The following is a 27,869-nucleotide window of genomic DNA, read 5'->3' as shown; positions in this document are numbered from 1 at the left end:
AGATTTCATTTCTCTTGCTGGAAATCTCAGAGAAAAGAGTCAGAAGTGTCAGGATTCTGAGTACACATGACGTCCAGGCTGGAGGTCATGTGTATTCATTATCAGGACACTTGTGTATGTGGCTGCACATCGTTCTAGTAAGAACGCTGTGCTGCTTGTAAATGAATGGAGAGGAGTGTATGACGCTGACTGGTCACGGATTGGTCAGCGTCATACACATAAACACGCCCAGTTAAAAACACAATACACGCCCAGTTGGACATAACGGAAAAAAAACGCCCAGTTGTCCATTTCAAAGCTCATTTGCATATATATATATAAAATAGCTCGTAACTTGGCCAAAAATGAACGTTTTAAAAAATAAAAAAAAAAACACCACGTTACTGTTCTCTACATTGCAGCGCCGATCACATGCAATAGGAGATAGGGATTTGAGAATCTGGTGACAGAGCCTCTAACTGAATTCTAGTAATCTTCACCAATGGCTACTTGCAGTGTTATGACATCAGAACGAGACAATGGCAAGTCAGTCAGTCCGGGATAAAGATGTCCTGATTCTAGAGAAGGGGGTCATTACACAGGTGAAAGTTGGGCAAAATCACTGGGTTATACGTTAATCAGCGGATAGACATGGAGAAGCTGTTAGGCACGTCACAGATTGTCCAAAAATAGAGTAAATGATACTGAACGCAGAAATGGTTCACCCTACATTACAGATGTAGACACCAGCAGCATTCCCCCACACTACATCTTCACTTATGCCGACATTCTCCCATGATCACATATACATTAAGGATGAGACTGTAAAGTAGGTGGCCAGTAAAAGAGCTAAGATATACAGTTGTTAGTTTAGTTGTAGGTCTATATTTAGAAGAACTCCGTATATAATTGCTGGGTCTCCTGTATTGTAATTCATCTCTCAGACAATAATAAGGATTGCAGCATTAAGGGCATATTTGTTGTTGCAATGGTGATGTGTGTGACAAGCCAAAACAATATGAAAGAATTCGAGGAAAAAGAAGATATATGCCACTGCAGATTGGGGAAACAGAAGTTTACATGTTATTACGCGTTTATGCCAAAACAACTAAAAAAACATTCTTTAAACAGTCACACATTAACAAAAAAAAGTTACCTAAAACGCTAATTGAATATTACTAAGTCTTATGGATGCTGTGATGTCAAACAACTGCTGCATTATTCTTGCCAATAAACCTTAGGTGAGCACTTATTGATGTTTATCTACTTCTTCATTGCACTACAACAGCTGTAGCAAGTTCCTCATGCCAGATAATGGTACTGCTTTGAGTTTTCTTTGTCCCTTTCCATGTAGTCTCTATCTATTAATGATTCAATTCTCTTCTTCAGGTCTCCAGGCTGGAAAATGACAAATTCATTTAGTTACTGAGAAATATAAATGGAAAAATAACGGTTACAATTTCTCCCCCAAAAAATGGACGTTGCTGCAGATTGCAGCAGAAGACTGAATGTATACCCTATAAACATTTGAAAGTATAATTATAAAAAAAAAACAACCCTTTTTGAGTAGTCCCCATAACAAAAGTGCCAGTCACAGATATTCCATACCAGTATACTTAAATATTTCAAAAGTATAGAATGAAGAAATTTGATAGTTCACTGTTGAAGATGGTACACTTGGCCTAATATAGACCTATTTCCATAAACTTTTAGAACCATACCCTCAAAATACAATGCATTTTCACTACTCTTTATCTTCATTCTATCAGGGCTTTACAAAAACAAGCTTTTTGCACTCACTGTGAAATCCATTTCTCGTTGAGTTCATTGGGGACACGGCACCATGGGTATAGACTCCTGGAACTAGGAGGGGACACTAGGTAGAAAAGAGTCTTGGCTACGCCCAGGCAGGCTATACCCATCTCACAGACACTGGCGAATTCAGTTTGTAAAGGAGTAAGAGGAGAAAAAACAAACATGGCCACGAACCCAAGAGAAAACTTAAGAAGAACAACAGGTCCCTGGTTTAGAACAAACAAAATCAAGATGATGTGATCTGTGTCCCCAAAGAAATAGATTTTACGGTAAGTACAAAAATCTTGTTTTCTCGTTAAGATCATTGGGGGACACAGCCCAATGGGACGTCCTAAAGCAATCCCAGAAGGTGGGAAGAATAAAGTAAAAGTACAACCATGCAACACGCCTAATACACAGCTGCCTGCAACCCATAGTTGATGAAATACTTCTGGGTAAAAATACCACTCTTGGATTTAGTCTTTTTCGGCTGAGAAAATATGCAACCAATTATCCACTCCTGGTATGTGGACCCCTGACCGTGCTGGAATATGCTGCTCCACCAACAGTAGGATTTGAGACGACTGCAACAAAATTGCCCAACTCCTGGTGCCGCCCTGGTGATCCAGAAAAGTAACTGCCGTGGAGTTGTTGGTCTGGATCATAATCGCCAACCTTGAAGAAAAAGAGTCTAATGGGAGTAAATTGCCCTCAATTCCATAAGGTTGATTTTTAAGTACGTCTTCTTCTGCGACCAAGTGCACTGAACCATGTCGTGACCAAAAACGACACCCCACCCGGACAGACTGGTATCCGTTGAGATGACCAGCCACTGGAGAGGAGGAAAACAGCCGGTGAGGGTTCCCACCATCGCAACTCCTGACGGACTTGGAGAGGGCAGGAGATTCAACTTGTCCAGTGAGTCCTGAGAATTGTCCCAGTGTGAGAGGATTGCCCCCTGGAGGGACCCGAAGAGGAATTGCGCATATGGAACTACCTGGAAGAGGGAGTATTCTGGTGAAGGGCCACCTTGGCTCGAATGAAGCCTACCTGGTCCACTAGAAGGAGGACTCTTGCTGCTCTGGTATTGAGGATCATTACCAAAAACACCATGATCTGAGTTGGGACAAATGAGGATTTCTCTTCGTTGATGATCTACCCGAACCTCTTCAAGAGTGATGCGGAGACTGGAATGATTGTCCTCTCTGGAGGGGGCCTTCACCAAGAGGTTGCCAGGTAAAGGACGCCTGCGACTGCACTGGTGTAGAGAAGCGCCATGAGAGTCACAAGGACCTTGGTGAAGGCCCGAGAAAACGTGGTCAGCCTAAAAGGAAGGGGGAAAAATTGGAAATGCAGAAAACATTGGGTCTTTCAGATGGGGATATGGAGGTATAAATCGCAAATGTCGATGGAGGACAAGAATTCTCTCTGTTCCAGCAATGCCAACAATTAAAGATTCCAAGCGAAGAATGCAAACAAAGAAGTTCAGCCTCCTCAAGTCCAGTAAGGTGCGAAGAGATCTGTCTCTGGGGACTGTGAAAAGATTTGAGTAGAACCCGTGAGGGACTGAGGCAATAACTTCCCGTAGAAGAATCTGGTGGGTGAGGAAAAACCTTCCAAGAGAAAGCTTTATAAACTCTATCTTGTATCCGGTTGACACCACCTGCCAAACCTCCAAAAAGGCTGCATACAGTGAGGGCGACTCTGAAGCAAAAGAGCGCGCTTAGCCTCAGAAAAAATCCCATCCAGATATTTACCAAAAAGCCTGCCACCAACAAAAGGAAGACCAACCAAAGCTGTCTGGGAAGCCAGATCGACCACGTAAGATTACAGCCAAATAGAATGCCGAATATCAGTCAAATGAACGGATGCCCAGGCATTGAAGTGGGCTGACTTATGGGAAGCCTCAAATATAAATTTTAAAGCGTGGAACACCAGAGAGACAAGCTCGGCTAAATCCTCCTGCGGCGCACCCACCAGGATACGAAATCCTCCTGCAGCTGCTTCCCCCACGCCGTACAGGCCTACTCACCAAGGTGCAAAGCAGGACCCTGCGGCCATAAACTTAGACTTAGTTTGGGAATCCGAGTAAGAGGATACATAGGAGGAAGGAGACTGCTCTATATTGGAAGCGATATCACCTTTGAAAACGTTAATGGGAGAGCCTGACAAGGAATGGGAGCTATCTCTGGCACTTCTACGTCTCTTATGGGATCTACCATGAGAGGTAGACTGAGCATTGCTCAAAGGAGGGCCCAAAAGCTCGGTCACAATTTGGAAAAGCAAATGCTCCAAAAGACTGGGCCATGAACTTGGGTAGTCTGGAAATGTCCCAGACGATGCCAGCTCCTGAGGGGGCGAAGCCCTCTGGGGGGTCCTGGATTGCAAGTTCTGTGGGCAGAATGGGGTAGACTGGCTGCAGGAAAACCTTAGATTACAACCGCCACAGGCATAGTATGTAGCCACACCACCCTTTATAGGCTGCTTGGTAGAATCCTCCCGAGGAGAAGTCATGACAGAAGGGAGGAAGAAAGAAGAAAACAAGCAGCAAGTTCTAAATTAAAGTAAACCCCTGGGGAAAGTTGCACAAAAAACAAAAAAATACAGCGAAAAGGCTGGTCTACCAGACCCCTGGAGCGGTGTACTATCTTTAGACCAAAGCAGGTGAAGATAGTTCCAAAAGACAAGCTGAATAACAGATATCAACTCAGATTGTTTGAAAATGGTGCTGGCTCCATGAGATCACAGTCCTCTCTAAATGTCCGCCTGCCCCCAATTAACTAGGAAAACCTCTCTCCAATCAAAGTTTGACGCAGAAGAGGGAGGTGATCGGTCAAAACCCAACATGTGACAGGCAAGCAGTTGAAAGGGGAATGGGAAATAAGCTACTCATTCTCTGGAGTCTTTTGGTGTACACCGGATCACCTCATCAGTAACCTCACACGTAGAGAGGGGTTGCTGGCAGTCTATCTGCAGATGCAGAAAAAACAAGTTAGGTGCCCGGTGGAGAGGGCAAAGGGTGCTTGGAACCCGCAGGGTATGACTAGGCTAAGAACATGCTGACAACCAACCTGCAGCTAAGCAGAGAATATAAATAAAACTAAAATAAAATTGAAAAAAGCAACAGACCTGACCATCATGCTATTATGCTAAAAACTAAATTAGCCAGTGTCTGTGGGAAAGGTATGGCCTGCCTAGGCGGAGCCGAGACTCTTTCCTACCTAGTGTCGCCTCTTAGTGGCAGGGGCCTATACCCATGGTGCTGTGTTCCAAAATGATATTAACGAGAAAGCAGGGCTCTCATTTTTAGTAGGTTCAATAGTACCAATACAGAACTGACACAGTAAATCAATGTTGTGGCAACTTACTAATTCCAGGTTTGTTTTGCCATAAATATTAGTGATAATGTGTGTTCGTCTGCTGATCACTGTGATTGCAAGGTTTTAATACATTTATAATTTGAAAACTTTATTAACCCCTTCCTGCCCACACCGCATATATTAATGGGCTGCAGCCACGTCATACATTACACAATGTACACACGTTTGACATCACAATGTGCGGGTGAATTAGAGGAGTAAATATCACTCACTAAACAAACCTTAAAAATAGCGTGACATTTTTATTTTAAAAAAAACACAGTATTTTCTTTCCTGTTTCTGACAATTTTTTCAATACAAAAGACCTCCAAAATTAATTGATAGCGTCTCCAGTTTTAAATTCTAACAAAGCCCTGTTGTCCCACAAAAAAAACAAACAAAAAGTTTGGGGTAGACTAAGAAATCAAAAACATTTTCACCTTTAGAATGCAGCATTCAAAAAGGTGAAAATTTAGCTCTGGTCAAGTAGGCCCAAAAACACCCCCGATCATGAAAGGGTTAAACTTTTTTGCACCGTTTTTTTAGTCCCACTAAGGGATTTGAACACGTGATCGTTTGATTGATTGTATAATACATTGCAGTGTAGTGTCTTTTTAACGTTATCCTATTCGGCCACTAGAGCAGGGAGCCCGCACCATACATACACGGACGATATCTGCTCTACATATACGGCAGAGGTTACCAAGGAGGTGTCCCATAAAGGATAGGTGATAAAATGTCTGATCGCTGGGACCACCAGTGATCACTAGAATGGGGTTCCCGATTTTGAATGTGGTGGTGGTCACGCATGTGCTTTGATGCTAAAAATTCTTAACCCCTTCCCGTCGTAAACAACTTTCAGATTTAAATTTTTTCCTCCCCACTTTCCAACAGCCATAACTTTTTTTATTTTTCCGTCGATATAGTCCTATGAGGGTTTGATTTTTGTGGGACAGGTTGTAGTTTTTCGTAGCACCATTTATTGTGCAATATAATGTACTAGGAAACAGGGGAAAAATTATTTGTGGGGTAGAAAATGAAAAAACAGCGATTCCTCCATTGTTTTTTGCGCTTCGTTTTTACGGAATTCACTGTGCAATTAAAACAACATGTGAACTTTCTTCTGTGGGTCAATACGATTACGGCGATACCAAATCTATATCGTTTTTTTTCTATATTTTACTACTTTTACAAGTAAAAAATGTAATTTATTTTGGGTCGCCAAATTCTGAGAGCCATAACTTTTTAATTTTTCCATCGATTAAGTGGTATGAGGGCTTATATTTTGCGGGATAAGCTGTAGTTTTTAAGGTTACCATTTTGATCACTTTTTATTCCAATTTTTGTGGGAGATGAGGTGACCAAAAAATAGCGATTCTGGCGTTAATTTTTTTTTTTTATGGCGTACACCGTGCAGGATAAATAATGATATATTGTGATTGTTTTTTTTACTATGCTCTAGGGGGAAAATGTTTTTTTGTTTAACTTTAAATTTATTTATTTTTTACATAAAAAACAACAAATTTATTTGACTAATTTTTACTTTTTTTATATTAGTCCCCCAAGGGGACTTCAACCAGTGATCGTTGGATCGCTTGCACGATATACTGAAATACCAATGTATTGCAGTATATCGTCTTTCTGACAGGCTTCTATTAAGCCAGAGGCAGGGCTTAATAGGTGTACAAAGATGGCAGACCTGGGGGCCTTCATTAGGCCCCCAGGCAGCCATAGCAACCATCGCCACCTCACGATTGCATTGCGAGGGGCACATTGTGCTGCTAGGGGGGGCGGGTCACCTGGCTCTTTCTAACGATTTAAATGCCGCGGTCGTTATTGACCGCGGGTTTTAAACGGGTTAAACGAGCGGGATTTAACGGGTTTAACGAGCAGGATTTAACGAGCAGGATTTAACGAGCGGGATCGCGCTCGAGTGCGATTTCGCTTGTTACTGTGAAGTGTCGGCTGTAACATACAGTCGACACCCGCATCGTATAAAGCGGGTTCACTCCGTGAGCCCGTTCCATACTTCCCCCTACCCAGCTATGACGTATGGATATGTCAAATGTCGGGAAGGGGTTAATCTGAGGGCCTGAGGGAAACAGCTTTGCTGTGGATAGGTTATAAATGTCCTCCATGGGACAACACCTTGAATGATGGAAGAATAAAGCATTGCTAAGTTCCTGACCATTCTAAGTGTCAATTGTGCAGTGTCCTTAATATTTGAATAAACAGAAACAGGGGGGTTTCTCGGGACAAACTGCCCCACAATCCAACTTGCTGCTAGTCATGGTAAACCTAGGACCCGGGCCGAAATGACCAGTGATCAGCTAACGGCTGGATTGCCACGGACAGCATATTGTACTGACAATACTAAACATCTCTTCTCTGAACTGCATAGTATCGAGACAGAACAAACAAGCTCTAACCATTTTGTACGTTAACTAAAACAAAAAAAAATTCTTACATGAAATATAACAAAAGCCGATGGAAACTACACACGCAGCTTTATTTACCTTTACAGGGAATTTCAGCTGATTATATAGTTCTGAGACCAGGAGGTTATGTGTAAGGGTTTTTCTCATTTTCATAATGCGTACAATTGCTGCATCTATCTGGTACTGTCTGTCTTGGAAAACTCTTTCGGTCGTGGTAACCTGTTCTTCCACCTGCAAAGACAATATAGTTATTAACAATCTGCCAGACCTGTTAAAAGAAAAATGGAGGCAAAAAAAACCAGATAAATAAAAACCACTAAAGCATCTCACCGTTTCCTTCATCTGAATTTGGTTGATCTTAATTCGATATAATTTGTGCTTAAAGTCCTCGTTAAAGTTAAACTTGTCTCCATCTTCAACGTCCTTACTCTTTGGTGTTTTGTTTAGCACTCTTGCTTTTCCACACGCGAGTGACTGTAGAGTCCGTCTCAGCTCACTGTCCTCTGTTGAGGAAACAAAATTGCCACAACATGATCATAATAGAAACTAGTAACCTTGTAAGGTCTAGAAAAGGGAAGACCCTATTTACAACTGCGCTTGCCATTCTGTTCTATTGCTCCGTCAGAGGAGCAGAACAACAAAAATACCGGTTCTGTTGAACAACGGAGCCAACCGGCGCCCAACAGAACACAATGACTTTAATGGGTTCTGTCGAGGGGTCTGATTTTACCAGAAACAATAGCGCAGTTTTTGGTATTTTCGGCGGAAACTGTAACGGGGGCCCTAACAGAGCCTCCAATGCAGATGTAAACAGGAACTAACTCTGTAGTATCAATAATGGTGGTACTGCTCATCTTTATGACATCTGAGGTTTACTCATTTATTTCTCGACATGATGTGTTTGTATTGTATCACAAGGGGTTGTAAAATCTTGGTCACTTTCCCCTGTGAGGTCAAATGAAATAACAATTTTTCCCTTGAATCCTAGCTGCACAAGAATGCGTATACCTTAACCCTTTCATGACCAGGGGGGTTTTGGGCCTTCAAAGCCAAAGCAAAATTTCACCTTTTGGAATGCTGCATTGTTAAGGATGGGGCCAATTTTAGTTTTTTCCTCCCAGCCTTCCAAAAGCCATAGCTTTTATTTTTTTGTCGACACAAGTGCTCGTTTTTCAAGGCATCCTAATGTGCCACATAATGTACTGGGAAACGTCAAAAAAATATTTGTGGGGTGAAATGGGGGAAAGAAAAAGCGATTGTGGCATTCTTTGGGGAGTTTCGTTTTTACGGCATCCATCAGGCGGTAAAACGACATGTTCTCTTTATTCTACGAGTTTATACGATTATGGCGATACAAAAGTTATGTTTTTTTTAAATGTTTTATCACTTTCATAAAAAAAACTTTTTTGCAAAATAAAAAAAACTTTTTGTGTCGCCACATCCTGAGAGCCATAACTTTTTTTTATCTTTCTGTATATTTTGAGGTGCATGAGACTTTTTGATCACTTTTAATAAAAATATTTTGGTGACCAATTTAACAGTTTTTTTTATGGCGTTCACTGAGCGGATTACACAATGTCATATTGTAATAGTTCAGACTTTTACAGATGCGTCGATACCCGTTACGCTAACTTTCATTTCTTTTTTTTCTTTACATTACTTTAGGGAAAAATTAGAAGGTTTTAATATTTTTTTTTGGAATATTAAACTTTTTTTTAATTAGTCCACCTAGGGAACTTGAACAAGCGATCGTTGGATCGCTTACACGATCTACTTCAATACTAATGTATTGCAGTATATAGTTTGTCTCCTATGAAGCCCTGCTGGACGCCATTAGCCCGTTAATTTACGCAGGGAGGAGGGGAAAAGGGGTTAACAGAACATATAGCAACGCTTCTGTAAAGCTTCTATATTCCCTATGAAAATAACTATGTACTTGTTCCTGACGATTTCATTTGACTATGTAGACAACCAAACGTGTCCAACCCATATTTTTAAGCATAACCATTACTATCTGTTTTCAATTACGATTTGCGAATGAATAAACTTTTGAATGAATTCATAGTGGATTCCGCAGAGCAAAGCGTAAACACTATGGGGGTACCTTAAACACTTGGTTAAGATATGTAGTCATTCTTAAAATAATCCATAATAAAGGTTCTCTCACCTATTCCTGTAGCCAGTTTAATTTCTTCAAAGCTGAACTCCTCTCCCTCATTGAACATGAGTAGCACCAGTGTCTGAAACAAAGATACCTGAAGTTCTTTCTTCTCCTAGAGATCCGCAAAAAAAAAAAAAAGGAAAAAACACTAGATCAAGAAATAGAAGTAATGAAATCCCCGGCTGTTGTTTGTCTAAAGAACTGCCGATAACCAAATGGAATATTCTTATCTACCCTTAAAGGATTGTGTGAAGAACCGGATGTTGTAAAAAACACAAAAAACCTTGTACCAGTATAAAATACAAAAAACAGCAATTTACTTATAAGTCCTTTTATCCACTGCTGGTCTTTGTTCTGCATTTTGATGTAAATGCAACATTACTGCGGCCTAGTAAAAGCACGTGGCCAACGGAGACAAGTGGTGGGGGAATAAAATGCATATGGTAAATACATTACTATCATATTTTACGGGTTTTATTTTTTATTTATTTTTTTAAAGACCACACACTCACCAGATTTCTGTCACTGTCACGATGCGCATGTTAGATTCTATCCTTTATATATTCTAATAAAGGAAATCTCTAAGTTACGGTTCTTTACAGAGCCTATTGGGAATCAATAGGGGTTATTTTTATCCCTATCAAAAGTTGATTCTTGTCCAGTAAACAGCAGAGCAGATCTTAAAATGAAGGGTTGTTCAGTCCTATGGAAATAAATCTCAAGGCTTCAGTCACATGGAACAGAAGGACAAAAAAAGGAAGTGCCGGGGCCATTGTCAGAACCCGTTCACTTTACCCATTGGGTTTTCGTGAGGTTTACCAGAAGTAATTTTTTGGGCCATTTTTCACCGGAACTGTGATGGAACATCCGCGGCAGATGTGAACAGAGCCTAACTCTAAAGCTGCACGTGAGAGCACGAACATAGAACAGTCTGTTACTTCCATCTCTCTCTAGTCCGTTTTTGCGGACCCGGCGCCCATTGAAGTCTATGGGTGCGTGAAAAATCACAGACAGCACACGATTGTTATCTTTGCACTTTCCGTGTTTCACGCAACAGTTGTGAAAGAAAGGCTGAGGAAAAAAATGTGCATCAACACGGACATAAAAAACGGACGCCACACGGAACAAACACGGATGGCACACGGAACTGAAACGCATGAAAAACTGTGCATTTTTTGCGGACACAAAACGGACATGTTCGTGTAAATCTGGCCTTATAGTGTTAACGGCAAATTTCAGGAAGGGCATTTGCTAGCTGCTAAACCTCTAATACAAATGTATTTTTAGACATTAGCTTGAGAAACTAGTTTGACCAATCTGGTATGACTAAGCAGTGGTTAAAGCAACGAGATGCAATCCCTATCACATGACAGGGTGTTCAGAGGTTGGCAAGGGCTGAAACAAAAAACAAAACAGAAAAGGCGGCCAGGAGCAGCGAGCATTAAAACACATGCTTATGTCTTATCAGATGGCAAGGTACACAAGACTGAATATTTCAGACTTTGGACTCCTAGAAAAAGGTTAAAAGCAGCAATAAATATTTTATTAAAAGGGACACTTCCATCGATATTTTTTTATTATTATTAACAAGCTATATGTGACTATTAGGGCCTGTTCACATCAGCGTTGCCCTTCCGTTGAGGGGCACCGTCGGGTTAACCCCTCAATGGAAAGGCTAAGGCCTCGTGCAGACGACCGTAGTGGTGTGCAAGGCCCGTGATTTGCGGCTCGGACGGCCGCAGGGTGTCACGCACGGCCGCCCGCAAATCACGGGCCATGCACATTGCCATGTGCATTAATTTCAACAAGCGTGGACCGAAATATGCGGCCGTAATCAGACATATCCTATCTTTTTGCGGTCCAGGCACCCGGGCAATGTAAACTGTAAACCAGTCGTGTGCATGGGCCCATTGAAATGAATGGGACCGCAATTCACCCGCAGATTTGTGGCCGCTTTCTCATGTGCGGGGCCTAACTGAAACCTTAGCTTCTGTTTCCCTCAACATTGATCTCAATCGTGCCGGAAACATTGCTAAAGGTTTCCGTTTGTCACCTTTGTGACAGTTTCGTTGTTTTGACGGAATCAATAGTGCAGTAGACAGAAGGGCAACGCTGATGTGAACACAGCCTAATATGTATTTTCTCTTAAAACAAAATTGGTGCTAGGTTTTCTGGATATAATTTTTTTTATTTACTCCATTTTAACGACTTCCTGCCCTGTCCCTTTTTGCGTGGACTATTGGCACGCAGACAACGTTACCACTCTGGTCGACCAGCAGTTTGACGAGGGAGGAGTTAAAGGTGGTGACAATATTTGGTGGCCACACCTTCCCTGTGTATAATGCTTCTTACATTATACCTCGGGGGGCGCCGTGTTATACACAGGAGTTCCCAAAGATAGCGCGCATTAGAGTAGTATAATTTAAGACGCACTTAACGCCTCTGTACCAATGTCTCCTATGCTTTATAATGTATTTGAACGAGCCGCTAGAGAATGACTTTCCCTTGGACTTAGTTTCATTCAATATTTTTGTGGAGGTGGAGACGCCGCTGTGGATACCGGCTGCTGGTGAAGTGGGAGACGCCGAGCTTAGTGTAGTCGGGAAATAGAGCGTGTAGTGGTCTAGCAGAAAGGGGCATGGCTTAAACACGCAGTCATGCCCCAATTTCGGCACAGAAAACTGGCATAAACTAAGCCGACAAAGATGTAGTATAAGGACGAGAACAATGTCTAATGTGTCTAGCAAAATGCGCCACTTTGAGATGTTTGGCAGCATTAGTAAATTTGCCCCACTGTGTGCACAGAGCCTGAGACTCAAATAGCCCTATTTCCAATGTATATTAGTATACTTATTAATATTGGTTAACCTGAAAGCAGGTCTGCCAGTCAAAATGGACAATATAATGTGAGACATATTCCTCATCTAGGTACAGGCCTATTGGAACATATGGAACACAGTACTAAACAGCGCCAGTACTATTTCTTGTGTTTAGAATAGAAAAGTGGCATGAAAGCTTTAAAGGGACATTTCTGTCAAACATTAACAAGCTATATGTAACAATTAGGTGTTATTTTTGCGTTTCATTTTTTTTTAAATTGTTGGTTGGATTTCTGGATATAATTTATTTTACAAAGTTGCCATGTAAACGGCTTCCTGTCCAGTGTCTTGAACTTCTGCTAGGTGTGTCTAGTTTTAACATCCTCGGGTTCCTTTTACATGGGCAGATAAATTGCCCGTAACGAGCACCGATAAAAGACATAGCCCGTCGTTTAGACCTGCAAGCCTCGTATTCTACATAGCCCTGCCCATACATGAAACAATCGTGAGGTTCCTTGTTACATGCAATCGTTCTTGCGCTCCAAGTCTCCTCCTCTCCCCCTGCCTGCACTACAAATACAGGCAGATGCCTTTTTACACGCATGCATGCCCTGCCAACAAACTAGGATTTTTAGGACATCCTAAAAGATGCGATCAGCAACAAACTAACAAAGTATCGAAGCTGATTCTATACTTGGTCTCTTTTTTTTTTCTCTAGTCATTGTCCCTGTCTGTCTAGGCCAAGTTTATCTAGACCTATAAACAGAACAACACGGCTGTCATTCTAATCCTCCACCTACTATTATAATGAGATTACAATGATAAACTCGTTCCTGTGAAGGAAATTGAGAAAGGAGATTAGTCTGCACTGCCAGTCAGAAGTTTTAAAGAGGCCCTGTCACCAGATTCTCAAACCCCTATCTCCTATTGCATGTGATCGGCGCTGCAATGTAGATAACAGTAACGTGTTTTTTTTTAAAAAAAAACGTTCATTTTTGGCCAAGTTATGAGCTATTTTATATATATATATATATATATATATATATATATATATATATATATGCAAATGAGCTTTGAAATGGACAACTGGGCGTTTTTTTTTTTCGTATTAACAACTGGGCGTGTATTGTGTTTGTAACATCTGGGCGTGTTTACTTGTTTTACTAACTGGGCATTGTGAATAGAAGTGTAAGATGCTGACCAATCAGTGACCAATCAGCATCATGCACTCCTCTCCATTCATTTACTCAGCACATAGTGTTCTTACTAGAACGATGTGCAGCCAGATACACAAGTGTCCTGATAATGAATACACATGACCTCCAGCCTGGACGTCATGTGTACTCAGAATCCTGACACTTCTGAAGCTTTTCTGTGAGATTACAGCAAGCCACACGTAATCTCGCGAGATTACAAGGTAAACAAGATTTCGTTTCCCTTGCTGGAAATCTCACAGAAAAGATTCAGAAGTGTCAGGATTCTGAATACACATGACGTCCAGGCTGGAGGTCATGTGTATTCATTATCAGGACACTTGATTCTGTGTATGTGGCTGCACATCGCGTTCTAGTAAGAACGTGATGCTGCAGTGTAAATGAATGGAGAGGAGTGCATGATGCTGACTGGTCACGGATTCGTCAGCATCATCCACTGCTATTCACAACGCCCAGTTAGTAAAACAAGTAAACACGCCCAGTTAAAAACACAATACACGCCCAGTTGGACATACGAACAAAAACACGCCCAGTTGGACATTTCAAAGCTCATTTGCATATATATAAAATAGCTCATAACTTGGCCAGAAATGAACGTTTTTAAAAAAAAACAAAACGTTACTGTTATCTACATTGCAGGGCCGATCACATGCAATAGGAGATAGGGATTTGAGAATCTGGTGACAGAGCCTCTTTAAGACAATACTTTGTATTAAATTTGTAATACTAAGTTTTTAAAAAAAAAACACCCTTTTCTGACATAAGTGTCCCTGTAAAATCAGCGGTGGTCAACAATTTGTTTTCATATGGGTAGCTACGTTATATTAAAACAAGGACACTGAAGTCCCCTTGTTTTCTACTGGCTAAGGGGTTTCAAGTGAGTGTTCCTTGCTGCGGCTTTATTTTTAAACAGTTATGTCAGGTGACAGACGCTCTTTAATTTCAAGCGGAACATCTTCATTTTTATACTATGAATATTTTTTTAAATATTGCGCAGACGTGTAAAAAGGCGTAACAAAACCCAATAATATTTTCAAATGTCATTGGAACAATTCTATATTTCTGATGAACATACTGCAGGCTAAATAATCATATAATAAAACATCCAGACAAATAACTGGTAACTAGATCTCTGCAGGAAGACATGAAAACTGATAACAAAGCACATGACGGTAAAACGCAAACATGGGTAAGATAAGCAGTCAGTCACTTACTTGTTTAAACTCTGCTTTTAAAACGGCATGACCCAGTGTTGACTGCCACTGTAGTCTTCTGCCACTGTGTTTACCAAGATAAAACGACTTAAATATTTCCTGAAGTTTCACCATCTGAAAGGGAAGAAAAAGACAAATGATAAAATATAGACTTGACCATGTGAGTAAAGAATGATTAGTAATGGAAACAAACTGGAGGCTGAAACAGACCTATATAGTACTATAAATAGAATTCGAACAACAAAAGCAACCATGGCTATGTCTACAAAAGAGGAAAAAACAGATTGATATTAGTCAGTAAATACAGGCATGGCTATGTAGATTGTGGTCAATGTACAACACACATCCGTACTGTCACGATCTGTGGGTATGTGGGACCCACTGGGCCGTACCGCCGTAGCGGGATAGCAGCTGGCCAAACAGTGTACCGAGTCAATGTAAATATAGTCCAAGCACAAGGGTACCTGTAGTAGTTCAGACAGTAGCAACGGCTAGGCTCAGATGGGACCTTGGCAGCAGACACCAGGCGTGGTGTAACACATCAGGCGGGACCGGTGGCACAACAGGACTCCAACTTTCTGAGGCAGAGGAACAAGGTAGCACGGGGATACAGGTAGCAGGTACGGGAGCACTGGGAACAGGTTAACACTAAGGGACCATTTGCAAGACTAACACGGGTAAACAGAACACTCAGGCGAGGAGTAAATGGACAGGGCCCGTCGTATAGTCGAGGGTGATCATGGGCTAACAGATGATTATGTGCGCGCGCTGGCCCTTTAAGACTGGGCACGAGCGTGCGTGCACACCCTACGGGACACAGCAGAACGGAACGGAAGTGAGCGCTGGTGTCTCCTAGGGAGGAGATGCGGACCATCGCTCACAGATCCATTGCGGCGGCTGTCGGGGGTTGAGTAATCCCGACGGTCTGCGGCCGTGGACGCTACAGTATCCCCCCTCTTACGCCCCCTCTTCTTGGGACCAGAGCGAGAGAGGAACTTCTTAATGAGGGTAGGAGCATTGAGGTTCTCTTCTGGCTCCCAGGACCTCTCCTCTAGACTAAACCAATTCCAATCCACCAAATCAAAAATGTAAGAGGAAGAACTTTTTAAGTCCAGTAACTTCTTAACTTCGAACACGTCAGATGAATCGCTGGGAGCCACTGCAGGACCACAAATCTTACTACAGAGGTTCAGGACCACAGGCTTCAGGAGGGACACATGAAAGGAGTTCGGGATTCTGAGGGTAGGAGGCAGATGAAGTTTATAGGAGACCGGGTTTATTTGTTGTAGTATCTCAAAGGGTCAGAGGAACCTGGGAGCAAACTTGTAGGAAGGTACCTTTAGACGGATATTCCTAGGGGACAGCCAGACTTTGGTACCCGGCAGATACTGAGGCGGCTCTCTTCTCCTAGTATCCGCTTTTCGCTTCATGCGATCGACTGCCTGCAGAATAGAGGACTGGTCTGCTGCCGGACCTGTACAAAGTCTCCAAATGCAGAGTCTGCTGCGGGCACCTGTGACGCAGCTGAAACAGGAATTCGTGGATGTTGGCCGTACACAATGAAGAACAGTGTAGAGGCAGTGGACTCACTTGTGTGGTTGTTGTATGAGAACTCGGACCAAGAAAGAAGCTGTACCCAGTCATCATGCTGCATGTAGATGAAGTGTCTTAGATAATTCTCCATGATTTGGTTAATACTCTCGACTTAGCCATTGGACTGGGGATGGTAGGCTGAGAAAAAGTCTAACTTCACATCTAGGAGTTTACAGAGGGCTCCCCAGAATTTCGAGGTAAACTGAAACCCCCCGAGATCAGACACAATATGAAGGGGCAGGCCATGTAAATGGAAGATATGCTGGATGAAGGGCTTTGCTAGTTGAGGAGCAGAAGGTAGGCCAGTCAGTGGAATAAAATATGTCATCTTAGAGAACCGGTCCACCACCACCCAGACCGTATTGCATCCTGCTGAGGAAGGAAGGTCTATGACAAAGTCCATTGCTATATGCTGCCAGGGAGCGTTGGGACAGGCAGAGGCTGGAGCAGGCCAGCAGGCTTGGAGTGAGCAACTTTGTTGGAAGCGCAAACACAGTGTAGGAAGCGACAAAGTCCACAACATCTTTTGGCAGCGTGGGCCACCAGAAATGACGAGCAATCAGATCTCGCGTTTTACGAACCCTCGCCAGTTTGGAGCTGTGTCCCCAAAGAATTCTCCTCTGTCTGCCAACCGCACAAACGTCCTCCACGGAGGGATGTCTCTAACTTGCAGAGGGTTAGCAGGAATAATTTGGATCAAATTGTAAGCCCCACACAAGCCTAATTTAGAAAGAATCTTGGCTTCTCGTATGTGGTCAAATAATTCGGAAATTAGTGGCAACGGATATTTGTTCTTGACCGTGATTTGATTGAGACCACGGTAGACAAAGGGGAGGAGGATTTTTGTATGAAACCCCTCTCCAGATTCTCCTTGATATAGGCCGACATAGACAGTCTCTGGCAAGGAGAGAGGGTACACCCATCCATGGGGAGGGGACCTATTTGGAACCAGTTCAATGGGGGCAGTCATAAGCCCAATGTGGACGAAGCGTCTCAGCCACCTTCTTGCTGAAGACATCCGCAAACTGAGAGAAATGAGGGGGTAATCCTGCCAATGACTGCGGCAGAGGAGGCTGGACAGGATGGATCTGTAACAGACATCGACTGCAACATTTGGAGCCCCATTGGAGAAACTCTCCGGAATTCCAGTTCAGGACTGGGGCATGTAGTCGGAGCCAAGGCAGGCCCAGTAGGACAAGATTGACGGATTTAGGCAAAACAAGAAACTAAATTAGTTCAGAATGAAGGGCTCCAACTTGAAGCTTCAGCGGCTTGGTTTCAGATACGATCGGGTCGGGCAGAGGCAGTCCATTCACCGAGGCAACAGCCAAAAGAAGTCTCCAGAGGGACTGCCGGCAACTGGAGAATATCCACTAGGTCTTTTTGGATGAAGTTTGCTGCGGACCCCGAGTCCAGATAGGCAGAGACCCGGTGCGTCTTTTCACCAGACACTATGGTCACGGGAATGGACAGTTTAGAGGAGAACTTTCTATTTTGCGCCGTTCCATCTAGAGTTGTCTCTCCAACCAATGCTAGGCATTGTAGTTTTTTTAGACTCCTGAAGGCACAAACGCACAACATGCCCTCCGAGGCCGCAATACAGACAAAGTCCCAAAGTGCGTCTGCGGTGTTTCTCCTGGGCAGACAGTTTGAGCCGGTCCACCTGCATAGGCTCCTCTGGTGGAACAACTGGTGAGGGCAACAGAGATTGCTGGAAGGTAGGAGCCAGTTTAGGGAATCTTCTCTCCCAACGAACCTCTTGGGATCGCTCCCGGATCCTCATGTCAATCCGGGTGGCTAGAAGAATGAGATCATCCAAGGTAGGTGGCAGATCACAAGCGGCAAGCTCGTCCTCAATTTTAGACGACAGTCCCTGCCAGAATGTAGCCACCAAAGCATCGTTGTTCCAGGACAGCTCTGCCGCCAGGGTGCGGAACTGAATGGCGTACTCGCCCACGGAGGTGTCCCCCTGGCGAAGGATCAGAAGAGATGCAGCTGCTGAGGAGACTCATCCAGATTCCTCAAATACCGTGTGAAAAGTCTGTAGTAAACACTGTAAGTCATGGGTCTCCGGTCCCGGACGTTCCCAGATAGGATTCGCACGTGCTAGGGCCCTGCCAGTAAGGAGTGAGACTATAAATACGATCCTTGCACCATCAGAAGAAAGTGCTCTGGCATGTAGACTAAAGTGGATCTGTTTCAGAAATCCCCTGCAGGTCCTTGCGTCTCCGTTCTAGCGAAGAGGTAGTGGCAGCGAGAATCAGGAGTCAGCACTGGTACTGACAGAAGGTGTAGCAGGAAGAACAGTCGGAGCAACAGGAACGGGTGCTGTGATGACTGCAGCTTGCGCATCCAGTCGATGTGTAATGGCGTTCACCGCCTGGAGGAGTTGGTCCTGTCATAATTGGCAAACTAGCATATCCGCCTGCATGTCTTGTGATGTCGTCAAGGTCTTGGGTTGACCCAGCGGGGTCCATGGCCTAAGCGTACGGTCACGATCTGTGGGTATGTGGACCCACTGGGCCGTACCGACGTAGCGCGATAGCAGCTGGCCAAACAGTGTACCAACTCAATGTATATATAGTCCAAGCACAAAGGTACCTGTTGTAGTTCAGACAGAACAAAGGCTAGGCTCAGATGGGACCTTGGCAGCAGATACCAGGCGTGATGTAACACAGCAGGCGTGACCGATGGCACAACAGGACTCCAACTTTCTAAGGCACAAGAACAACGGTAGCACGGGATACAGGTAGCAGGTACAGGAACACTGGGAACAGGATAACACTAAGGGACCATTTGCAAGACTAACACGGATAAAAACAAAAATGCTCAGGCGAGGAGTAAAGGGGCAGGGCCCTTCTTGTAGTCCAGGGTGATCATGGGCTAATAGATGACACAGCAAAACGGAGCGGAAGTGAGCGCTGGCATCTCCTAGGGAGATACGGGCTAGCGCTCACAGATCCATGGCTGCGGCCGTCAAAGGGGGGTGTGTGCGTGTGTGTGTGAGAAATCCCGATGGTCCGTGGCCGTGGACGCTACACGTATAAAGGCTTGGGTGTCAAAACATAGGCACAGTACAGCAGTGTGAACACTGGGTTGGGTGTGCTCAATGCTTTTCTCTAACAGTATAGAACCCCTTCATTATACTACCAAAAATTAACAGGCCGGCTTGGATTTTGCAGATGAATACACATACAAAAGAACTTATACAATCTTTGTATGCTACCTTTTGTTTACTGGACAGCACATAAAAGTAGTATTCTTTCTAATATACAGTATATGCATTTAAAATTCAGCAGACCTACCTTTTTTATACCAGTGTACCTCTGTCGCAGCACAATGTAATGGTATAGTATAGTACAGCGCTTGGCTGTTTCCGTCAGTCCCATAGACATTAACCCCTTAGTGACCAGCCCATTTTAGGCCTTAATGACCAAGCTATTTTATTCGTTTTTCTATAGTCGCATTCAAAGAGCTATAACGTTTTTATTTTTTCGTCTACATAGCTGTATGAGGACTTGTTTTTTGCGGGATTAGTTGTGCTTTTTAATGGCACCATTTTTGGGTACATATAATTTTTATATTAACTTTTATTAACCTTTTTGGGGGGGATTATAAAAAAAACCTGAAATTCCGCCATTGTTCTATGCGTTTTTAAATTGACGCCGTTCACTGTGCGACGTAATTAACATGTGACCTTTATTCTATGGGTCGGTACGATTACGGCGATACCACATATGTGGAGGTTTTTTTATGTTTTACGACTTTTGCACAATAAAAACACTTTTGAACTAAAATTATTTGTTTTTGCATCGTCGCTTTCCAAGAGCCGTAATTTTTTTATTTTTCCATCAATGTAGTGATTTTTTGGGCTTGTTTTCTGCGGGACAAGACGTAGTTTTGAATGGTACTGTTTTGGGGTACATGGGACTTATTGATTCATTTTTATTATGACTTTTTTAGGGGGCAATGGAAAAAAATTGCAATTTCGCCATAGTTTTTTGCGTTTTTTTTTTTACGGTGTTCACTTTGCAGTTTAAATTACATATTAACTTTATTAATGGAGTCATTACGGTCGCGGCGATACCACATATGTGTACTTTTTTTTTTTTTTTACACTTTTACTAAATAAAACCACTTTTTATGGAAAAAAATGGTTATTTATTTTTTTACTGTACTTTTTATTAATAATCTTTATTTCACTTTGATGACTGATTTTATTAGTCCCACTAGGGGACTTTACTGTGCGATGTTCCGATCGCTGCTATAATGCTCTGGTATACTTCGTATACCAGAGCATTATTGCCTGTCAGTGTAAATCTGACAGGCAATCTGTTAGGACGTGCCTCCGGCGCGTCCTAACAGGCATATGTCCAGGGCAGACCTGGGGGCTTTTATCAGTCCCCCGGCTGCCATGACACCCCATCGGAGACCCGCGATTGAATTCGCGGGCCGCCGATGGGTGACAGAGGGAGCGCACTCCCTCTGTAAACAAAGTTAAATGCCGCGGTCGCTATTGACGGCGGCATTTAACGGGTTAAACGGCCGCGATCGAAGTAAACTTCGATCGCGGGCGTTGGAGCAGGAGCTCAGCTGTCATCAGACAGCAGAGCCCCGGCTCCTGCCTGCACGGGAGACCCGTGCAGGACTTAGACTAGGCTGACATGAAAAGGCGTCAGCTTAGCCTAAAGCCCAGTAGTGAATCACGTAAAAAGGCGTATTAGTGGTCACTAAGGGGTTAAATAGAGCGGCAGGCACATGCTCAACCGCCAGTCCATTCAAGCTTTTTCTCACTGTGTTGAGGAGGAATAAGGGGTCCAGGACCCCCGTTTTCACAATCCGTAAGGGGTTCCAGTGGTGGGGTCCCCAGCGATCAGACAATTATCCTGTGGACAGGTGATAATTGTCGATTCTAGTACAACCCTAAAGGACATATGATGTGTGCTGCTAACTGAATTCCTGAGGTGAATTGGCATGTGTGGGTCAAGTAACTGTAACCATATTTACTCTGTTTACGTCCTTTAGAATGGTATAGCCCATAGATCTGTCCTTTGTAGTATATACATGCGCTATACTATTCGACAAACAAGAGTCTATTACACTGGTATAAGAAAGGTGTATTAGCAGTACTGTGAAATAAATACGTTAATTCAATAAAAATGTAATACCCCTTCAACCTTACACGTGAAAATAAATGTATAGCACTAGACACAAGGTTATTTGCAATGGAAAAATCTTTACGCTTGCCTACCTCTGCTGTTAAGTGGACATCCATTGGTGTATAGGTTGGCCAGTAACCCATTGTCAGTATATTGACTGTCAAGTCTATGTTGCCAGGGTCACTGTGATTCTGCATAAACTGTATAAAAAAAAAACCAAGCATATAATTTATTATAGTGTAATATGTTGTTGATATACTGTATCTTATGTTTCTATGTAGCACTTGTACGCAATCGATAGAGCGAATAAAATTAAAGCCATAAAAAGATTTCTTAGCACCAGCCGATAGTCCCCTTGTTAAACGTTTCCAGGTAGCAACAGATACACCGCACACATGCTAAACGCAGATACTGGATTTCACATTTGCTTACAGTGTAGACTATGTTAACTAATGTTAGACCTTCACTTGAAAGATAGAAAAGAATGAACGTGGGAAGATTACAAGGCTGAATCAGGCATGAAATAATGCCTATTATTGTAAAATTGAGATTATCCAGGTTCCCCAGAATAGCTAGATTTCTGAACGACTGGACATTTGGAAGTCATGGCAGCAGTCCGTGATGCCCAGAGCGGATTCGCTTGCAATGACCGTTGATGTAGACTCGCTACATGAAGCATTGGACTATCAAGTAGATTTTTTCTAACCCAGAATGGGGCTATTTTTATCAGGTTCTAGGCAAATGGAATCAGTAAAAATGTATTGAACGTTAAAGAAGCACTCCCTCGATGAGGTTTATCTTTGTCTGCGTTTGTACTGAGGCTGATAAATGGGGACTAAAGCAACCAGTAGGATTTTCAACTGAACAACTATGTAGCCGATGTCCATTACAAACGGGGGAAGAGAGAAAAAAAGATTTGACAAGCGTGCTTCTTCATTCTTTTATCCTGTATTAGAAGTGCTACAGGAAATGTAAAGATTTACTAGATTGCAACAATATAGAACTTTGCCATGATTTATTTGAGCACATATCACAACAAAATCAAAAGCACAAATAATTCGTTTTAAAAAATGCAGACCGTTTATATTTATAAACATTTCAGGACTTGGGTGCTTTTTAGGCTCTTTTTACATTTGCTTTTTTTCAGCTGTCGGGAGTTCTGTTGCTTTTTAATGCCAAGAACAACAAAGTGTACTGTGTTATTTTTGCCATAAAAGAAACAGGAACATCAACCGACCCATTAGAAGTCAATGGGATCCATTGGGATATGTTTGAAAACGGACCCATCATGGCTGTCATGAGGAAACCATAAGGGTAGTGTGAACAGAACCCTAAACAAAAACATACATGACATTACAATGAAATACACATGACCCGACAAGATATAAAATCAATATATTTAAAGGTGTTTTCCGAGCTTATGAAAAAAAACACAGAAAAGTACCTATGTGTATGTGAATGATCACCAGATAATGCCACCGTAACTCTGAAGTATTTATTTTATAGTTTCATTATGCTGCCCAGCTCAGTTTTCTTGTTTTCGTTTTTGCTAGGGCTTGCTATGAGAAAGATAATCATGTAAAGGACTAGTTTCCATGATTCCTCTTCTCTCCCACAGACAGTGTCTATATTTACAGCTTCCTCTATAAGGCTGTGTTATCACCGTTGCCCTTCCGTTGAGGGGTTCCGTCTGAGGTTTCCGTCGGGTAAACCCCTCAACGGAAAGGCAACCAGAAACCTAAGCTTCCGTTTGCATTACCATTGATATCCATGGTGATAAAGGTTGCTAAAGGTTTCCGTTTATCACCGTTGTGACAGGGTTCTGTCGTTTTTGAAGGAATCAATAGCGCAGTCGGCTGCCCAGCTTTTGAAACACAATCCCTCCAGTTACAGGAAGGGATGGGGAGAGCAGTAGTGATACTAGGCATGTGATGTGTGACATCATGTACTACAGGGAGGAGTAAGAGGGGAGATAACGAGGGGGCGTGTCCTGGGAGCCGATGGAGTGAGTCGCATAGTCCGGAGCTCCTCTGATCATCAGCCGTAACACAGCGTTTTTTACTCGGTGTAGCCTCCCGAGAATCTAATAAAGACTTACCGATGATGGTGAGACGGTCAGCCAAGAGGATGGAGTCCAAGCAGGTACTCCCCGGAGCCCCGAGGAGCGGCACTTTGGATGCCTTCTTCTCTGATGCGCCGACAGGACAGGCGCCATTACTGCCGGCCTCACACGAGGAGGCGTCGCAGTCCTCCAGATCCCCATCGGTCATAGAGGATCAAGATGTGGTCAGATCACAGCCGCTGACCGACGGAGAGACACTACAGCCGGAGGAGGATCTGCAGGAGGAGCAAAGAGAGGGATGGCCGCCATCTTCGGAGCCAGCCTCACACGTGGCTGGTGAGGAGTTGGAGACGCCATACACTGCGGAGTCACCCTCCCCCACAAGAAGGAACATGCAGGTTAGTGGCTCAACATTAAGGGTTGGGAAACACCTATTACCCCCTCAGCCACCCTTACCCTGCAGACTGGACACTGCTATGTCAAAACGACCTAGGGACATAATAACAGCAGGGAAAAATTCTGAGATGGAAACGCTCCCTATAGCAGGCCATATACAGCCATATGCTCAAGGAGAGGATGCACAGCCGTGGCTTTCTTCCTCTGACTCTGAGAGCCCCGCTCCTAAACGTCAGGAATGGAAGTCTTTTTTGCAGCAGCTCCCCACCCGAGAGGACTTTAAGTCGCTTATAGCGGAGGTGAAAGATACCTGCAACACGGCTATTGCAACAGTCAGGCAAGACATACAAAAAATGTCCCACAGAATAGAGTCACTGGAAGATGACCATGATTGCACTCGCCAATATGTATCACGACTACAAACCACAGTAGTGGCACAGCATGCTGCTCTTTCTGATTATCAAAAGCATTTGGAGGACCTAGATAATAGAGGCAGAAGACATAATATCAGAGTTCGGGGTGTCCCTGAAGCTACCCAGGACGAAAACTTAAAGGAGCTATTGGCGACCATTTTTAATGAAATCCTAGATGCTCCACCTGATCATCCTATCAAGTTAGATAGAGCCCATAGAGCTCTCAGACCTAAAGGAGCTTCGCCGTTACCTCGTGATATTATTTGCTGTGTGACGGATTACGAGCTGAAAGAAGCCATTATGAATAAAGCCAGAGCTCATAGAGTCATTCAACACAAAGGAACCACTGTCCAACTGCTACCGGACTTATCCTGGATCACACTTCATAGGCGCAGACAATTGCGCCCTTTACTTGCTTCTCTGAGAGAAAATAATATCCTCTACAGATGGGGATTCCCGTTTAGCCTTACAGCCAGACGAGATGGTCGCTCGGCGGTTCTGAGAACATCGTCGGATATTCGAGCTTTTTGTGACACTATGGACATTCCAGTCCCGAAACTGCCTGAGTGGGAACTCACCCCGCCTCCACCCCCTCCGTCACCTGTCTGGCAAAAGGTCCCTTCACAAAGGAAGACCGGGAATCAGCGAGGGTCCATGTCTGAACATGGACCTAAGCCAACATTTCAGCGTTAATGTATTGAATAAGGGAGGCTCATAATCTTTCTTACATGTTTATATGCTTAGATCGCATTAATAGTTCATTGTATGGAAAAAAGAAAAAAAAAAAAAGGGGGATTTTTATGCCCTGGATTATTTTTTATAGGCTGCAGAGGAGTTTTGTTTGTACGGAATGTACAGAATTGGCCTGTCTCAGTTATTGGGTCTGTTGGCTATGTTCCTGACGGAATTGGCTCTCGGTGATTCTTCTCCCTTATGGAGACAGTATACCCTCCTAGTGCAGTCGAGGCATCTAGGGGTTGACGCGATATCTAAATGTGTAAATTGTTCTAATATACTAGTCTCCACATGGAATCTAGATTCCATTCATTGTCGTTCGACCGACTTTATGCTTCAAGTATGTTTTTTGATTTATTTTCTGTCTGTAGTTGTCTGTTTATGTCTTCCCCCTCCCTCCCCCTCTTTCCCTCCCCTTACTTCCGTGAATAGGAAACCAGGTGTGTGGACTGAGAACATATCACCGAAATGGCGACGTCCTTCCTGGACAACACGAGCTATGCCCAACTTGATAGATCATCTGGGTACGTTGTACATACTTGCTTTCAGGCCTAAAGAATTGTCATGGCGCGCATAGTATCTTTGAATGCTAAGGGATTAAATTCCAATGTTAAGAGGCGGCTAGCACTTAGAGAGTTGAGACACCTGAGAGCAGATATCGCCTTTCTACAAGAAACGCACCATGACAGTTCGGGGTCTTTCAAATTTGCACTACCCCATTTTCCTAAAGCATATGCAGCTATACACTCTAAGAAAAGCGCAGGGGTGGCTATTCTAATTTCAAGGGATTGTCCACTACAAATAACAAGATCAATAGTAGACCCACAGGGGAGATATGTCATCCTCGCAGGGACCCTGAAAGGTGTCCCGATTACTTTATGCAACCTATATGCACCAAATACATTACAAATTGCTTTTTTGGAAAAAGTCTTCTCCAAAATTTCCCGCCTGCCGCCAACTACTTTGTTCATAGGGGGGGATTTTAACCTCCCTTTTTCAGAAAGCATGGACAGACACTCGCTTAGTGCTCCCTCTCCGCCCACGGAATTGCGACAACGCGCTTCGGCATTTCGACGCTTGATTCGCAAGCACAATCTTTATGACCTATGGCGTATCTCAAATCCGTCGGCTAAACAATATACCTTTTACTCACACCCACATAAAACACATACTCGGATAGATCTATTCCTTGGCAACGTACCAGGACTTCGTTCAACCTCATCGGCTGAAATAGGGGCTATTACATGGTCAGACCATGCTCCAATTATGTTGGACCTGCTTTCTGACTTACGAACGACCCGGATATGTCACTGGAGGTTGAATGAACGACTGATTAAATCTCCGGAGCATAGGGACACACTTAAAACACACATTGAATCCTACTTTGCCCTTAATAAAGACTCAGTTCCTTCGTTGGCCACAATTTGGGAGGCGCACAAAGCGGTAATTAGAGGGCAATGTATCTCTCTCGCCTCACATATTAAGAGGGATAAAGCTCAGCAGAGATTAGAGCTGTCGGCGGCCCTTACTAAATTAGAACGTAAAATGAATCTATACCCCTCGACGTCTACTCTTCGACAAATCATTGCCACGCGGGGAAAATTAAAGGATCTTTCTATTGCTAATGTAGAGAAGATGCTTCTATATACCAAACAAAGATATTATGAGAGAGGGAATAAAGCGCATTCTTTACTTGCTGCTCAGCTAAGAGATAAAAAGGCTCAGTCGACCCCATCTGCTCTCCGTGATACAGGAGGTCAATTGATCTATGATCCCAATTTGCAGGCGGACATGTTTTACCAATATTACTCAAAATTATACTCTCTCACATCCCAACTTTCTACAGATCCTTCCATTCGGGAACAACAAATATTGGAATACTTAAAGTCCTGCCCACTTCCCACTATCATGCCGGATGATGGCCTTATGCTCAATGCCCCCATCACGGAAGAGGAATTACAGAACACCATACAAGACTTGCCTAATGGAAAATCTCCAGGGCCCGATGGATTTCCATATTTATATTATAAGGTCTTTAAAGATGTATTAACACCACATTTAGTAACCCTTTTTAATTCCTTTCTATCGGGAGCTGGCATCCCCCCTTCCATGCTTCATTCTTTCATCACGGTTATTCCCAAACCAGGGAAGGACCAGTCTGATTGTTCTAATTATCGGCCAATTTCTCTGTTGAATGCAGATCTCAAAATATTCACTAAAATACTGGCCGATAGACTTGGCTCATTGCTCCCGGGCCTGATTCACAAAGATCAGGTGGGCTTTGTCATGCATAGGCAGGCAGGAGACAATACTAGACGGACTATTGATCTGATCGAAGTTCTTAACAAAACAGAGTCTCCTGGCCTGCTCCTCAGTTTAGACGCTGAAAAAGCCTTTGACCGATTGGACTGGTCCTTCCTCTTTGCCACACTAAAAACAATAGGTATTTCAGGGCCCTTCCTCACCGCTTTACATTCATTGTATACCTTACCAAATGCTGTAGTTAAATTACCACATGCGATTTCTAAACGAT

At 43.3% G+C, this 27,869-nt stretch overlaps 1 protein-coding gene across 4 annotated transcripts in view; it reads right to left on the bottom strand.

Moving 5' to 3' along the window:
• Positions 1-302: 302 nt before the first annotated feature.
• The window catches only part of CUL4A (cullin 4A), a 69,272-nt gene continuing 41,705 nt past the window's right edge, over positions 303-27,869 (bottom strand). For all 4 annotated transcript variants that reach the window (XM_075852534.1, XM_075852537.1, XM_075852535.1 and 1 more), the window contains exons 16-21: positions 21,823-21,930; positions 14,979-15,092; positions 9,738-9,843; positions 7,901-8,073; positions 7,649-7,801; positions 303-1,377 (exon numbers count right to left, since the gene is read on the bottom strand). In XM_075852534.1, the coding sequence (XP_075708649.1) occupies positions 1,282-1,377; positions 7,649-7,801; positions 7,901-8,073; positions 9,738-9,843; positions 14,979-15,092; positions 21,823-21,930 (750 nt within the window). In that variant the 3' untranslated portion in view covers positions 303-1,281. The remainder of the gene's footprint in view (positions 1,378-7,648; positions 7,802-7,900; positions 8,074-9,737; positions 9,844-14,978; positions 15,093-21,822; positions 21,931-27,869) is intronic.

This window comes from Rhinoderma darwinii, chromosome 2 (genome assembly GCF_050947455.1).
Source record: "Rhinoderma darwinii isolate aRhiDar2 chromosome 2, aRhiDar2.hap1, whole genome shotgun sequence".
Lineage (NCBI taxonomy): Eukaryota > Metazoa > Chordata > Amphibia > Anura > Rhinodermatidae > Rhinoderma > Rhinoderma darwinii.
This window is presented reverse-complemented; position numbering and strand designations above follow the sequence as displayed.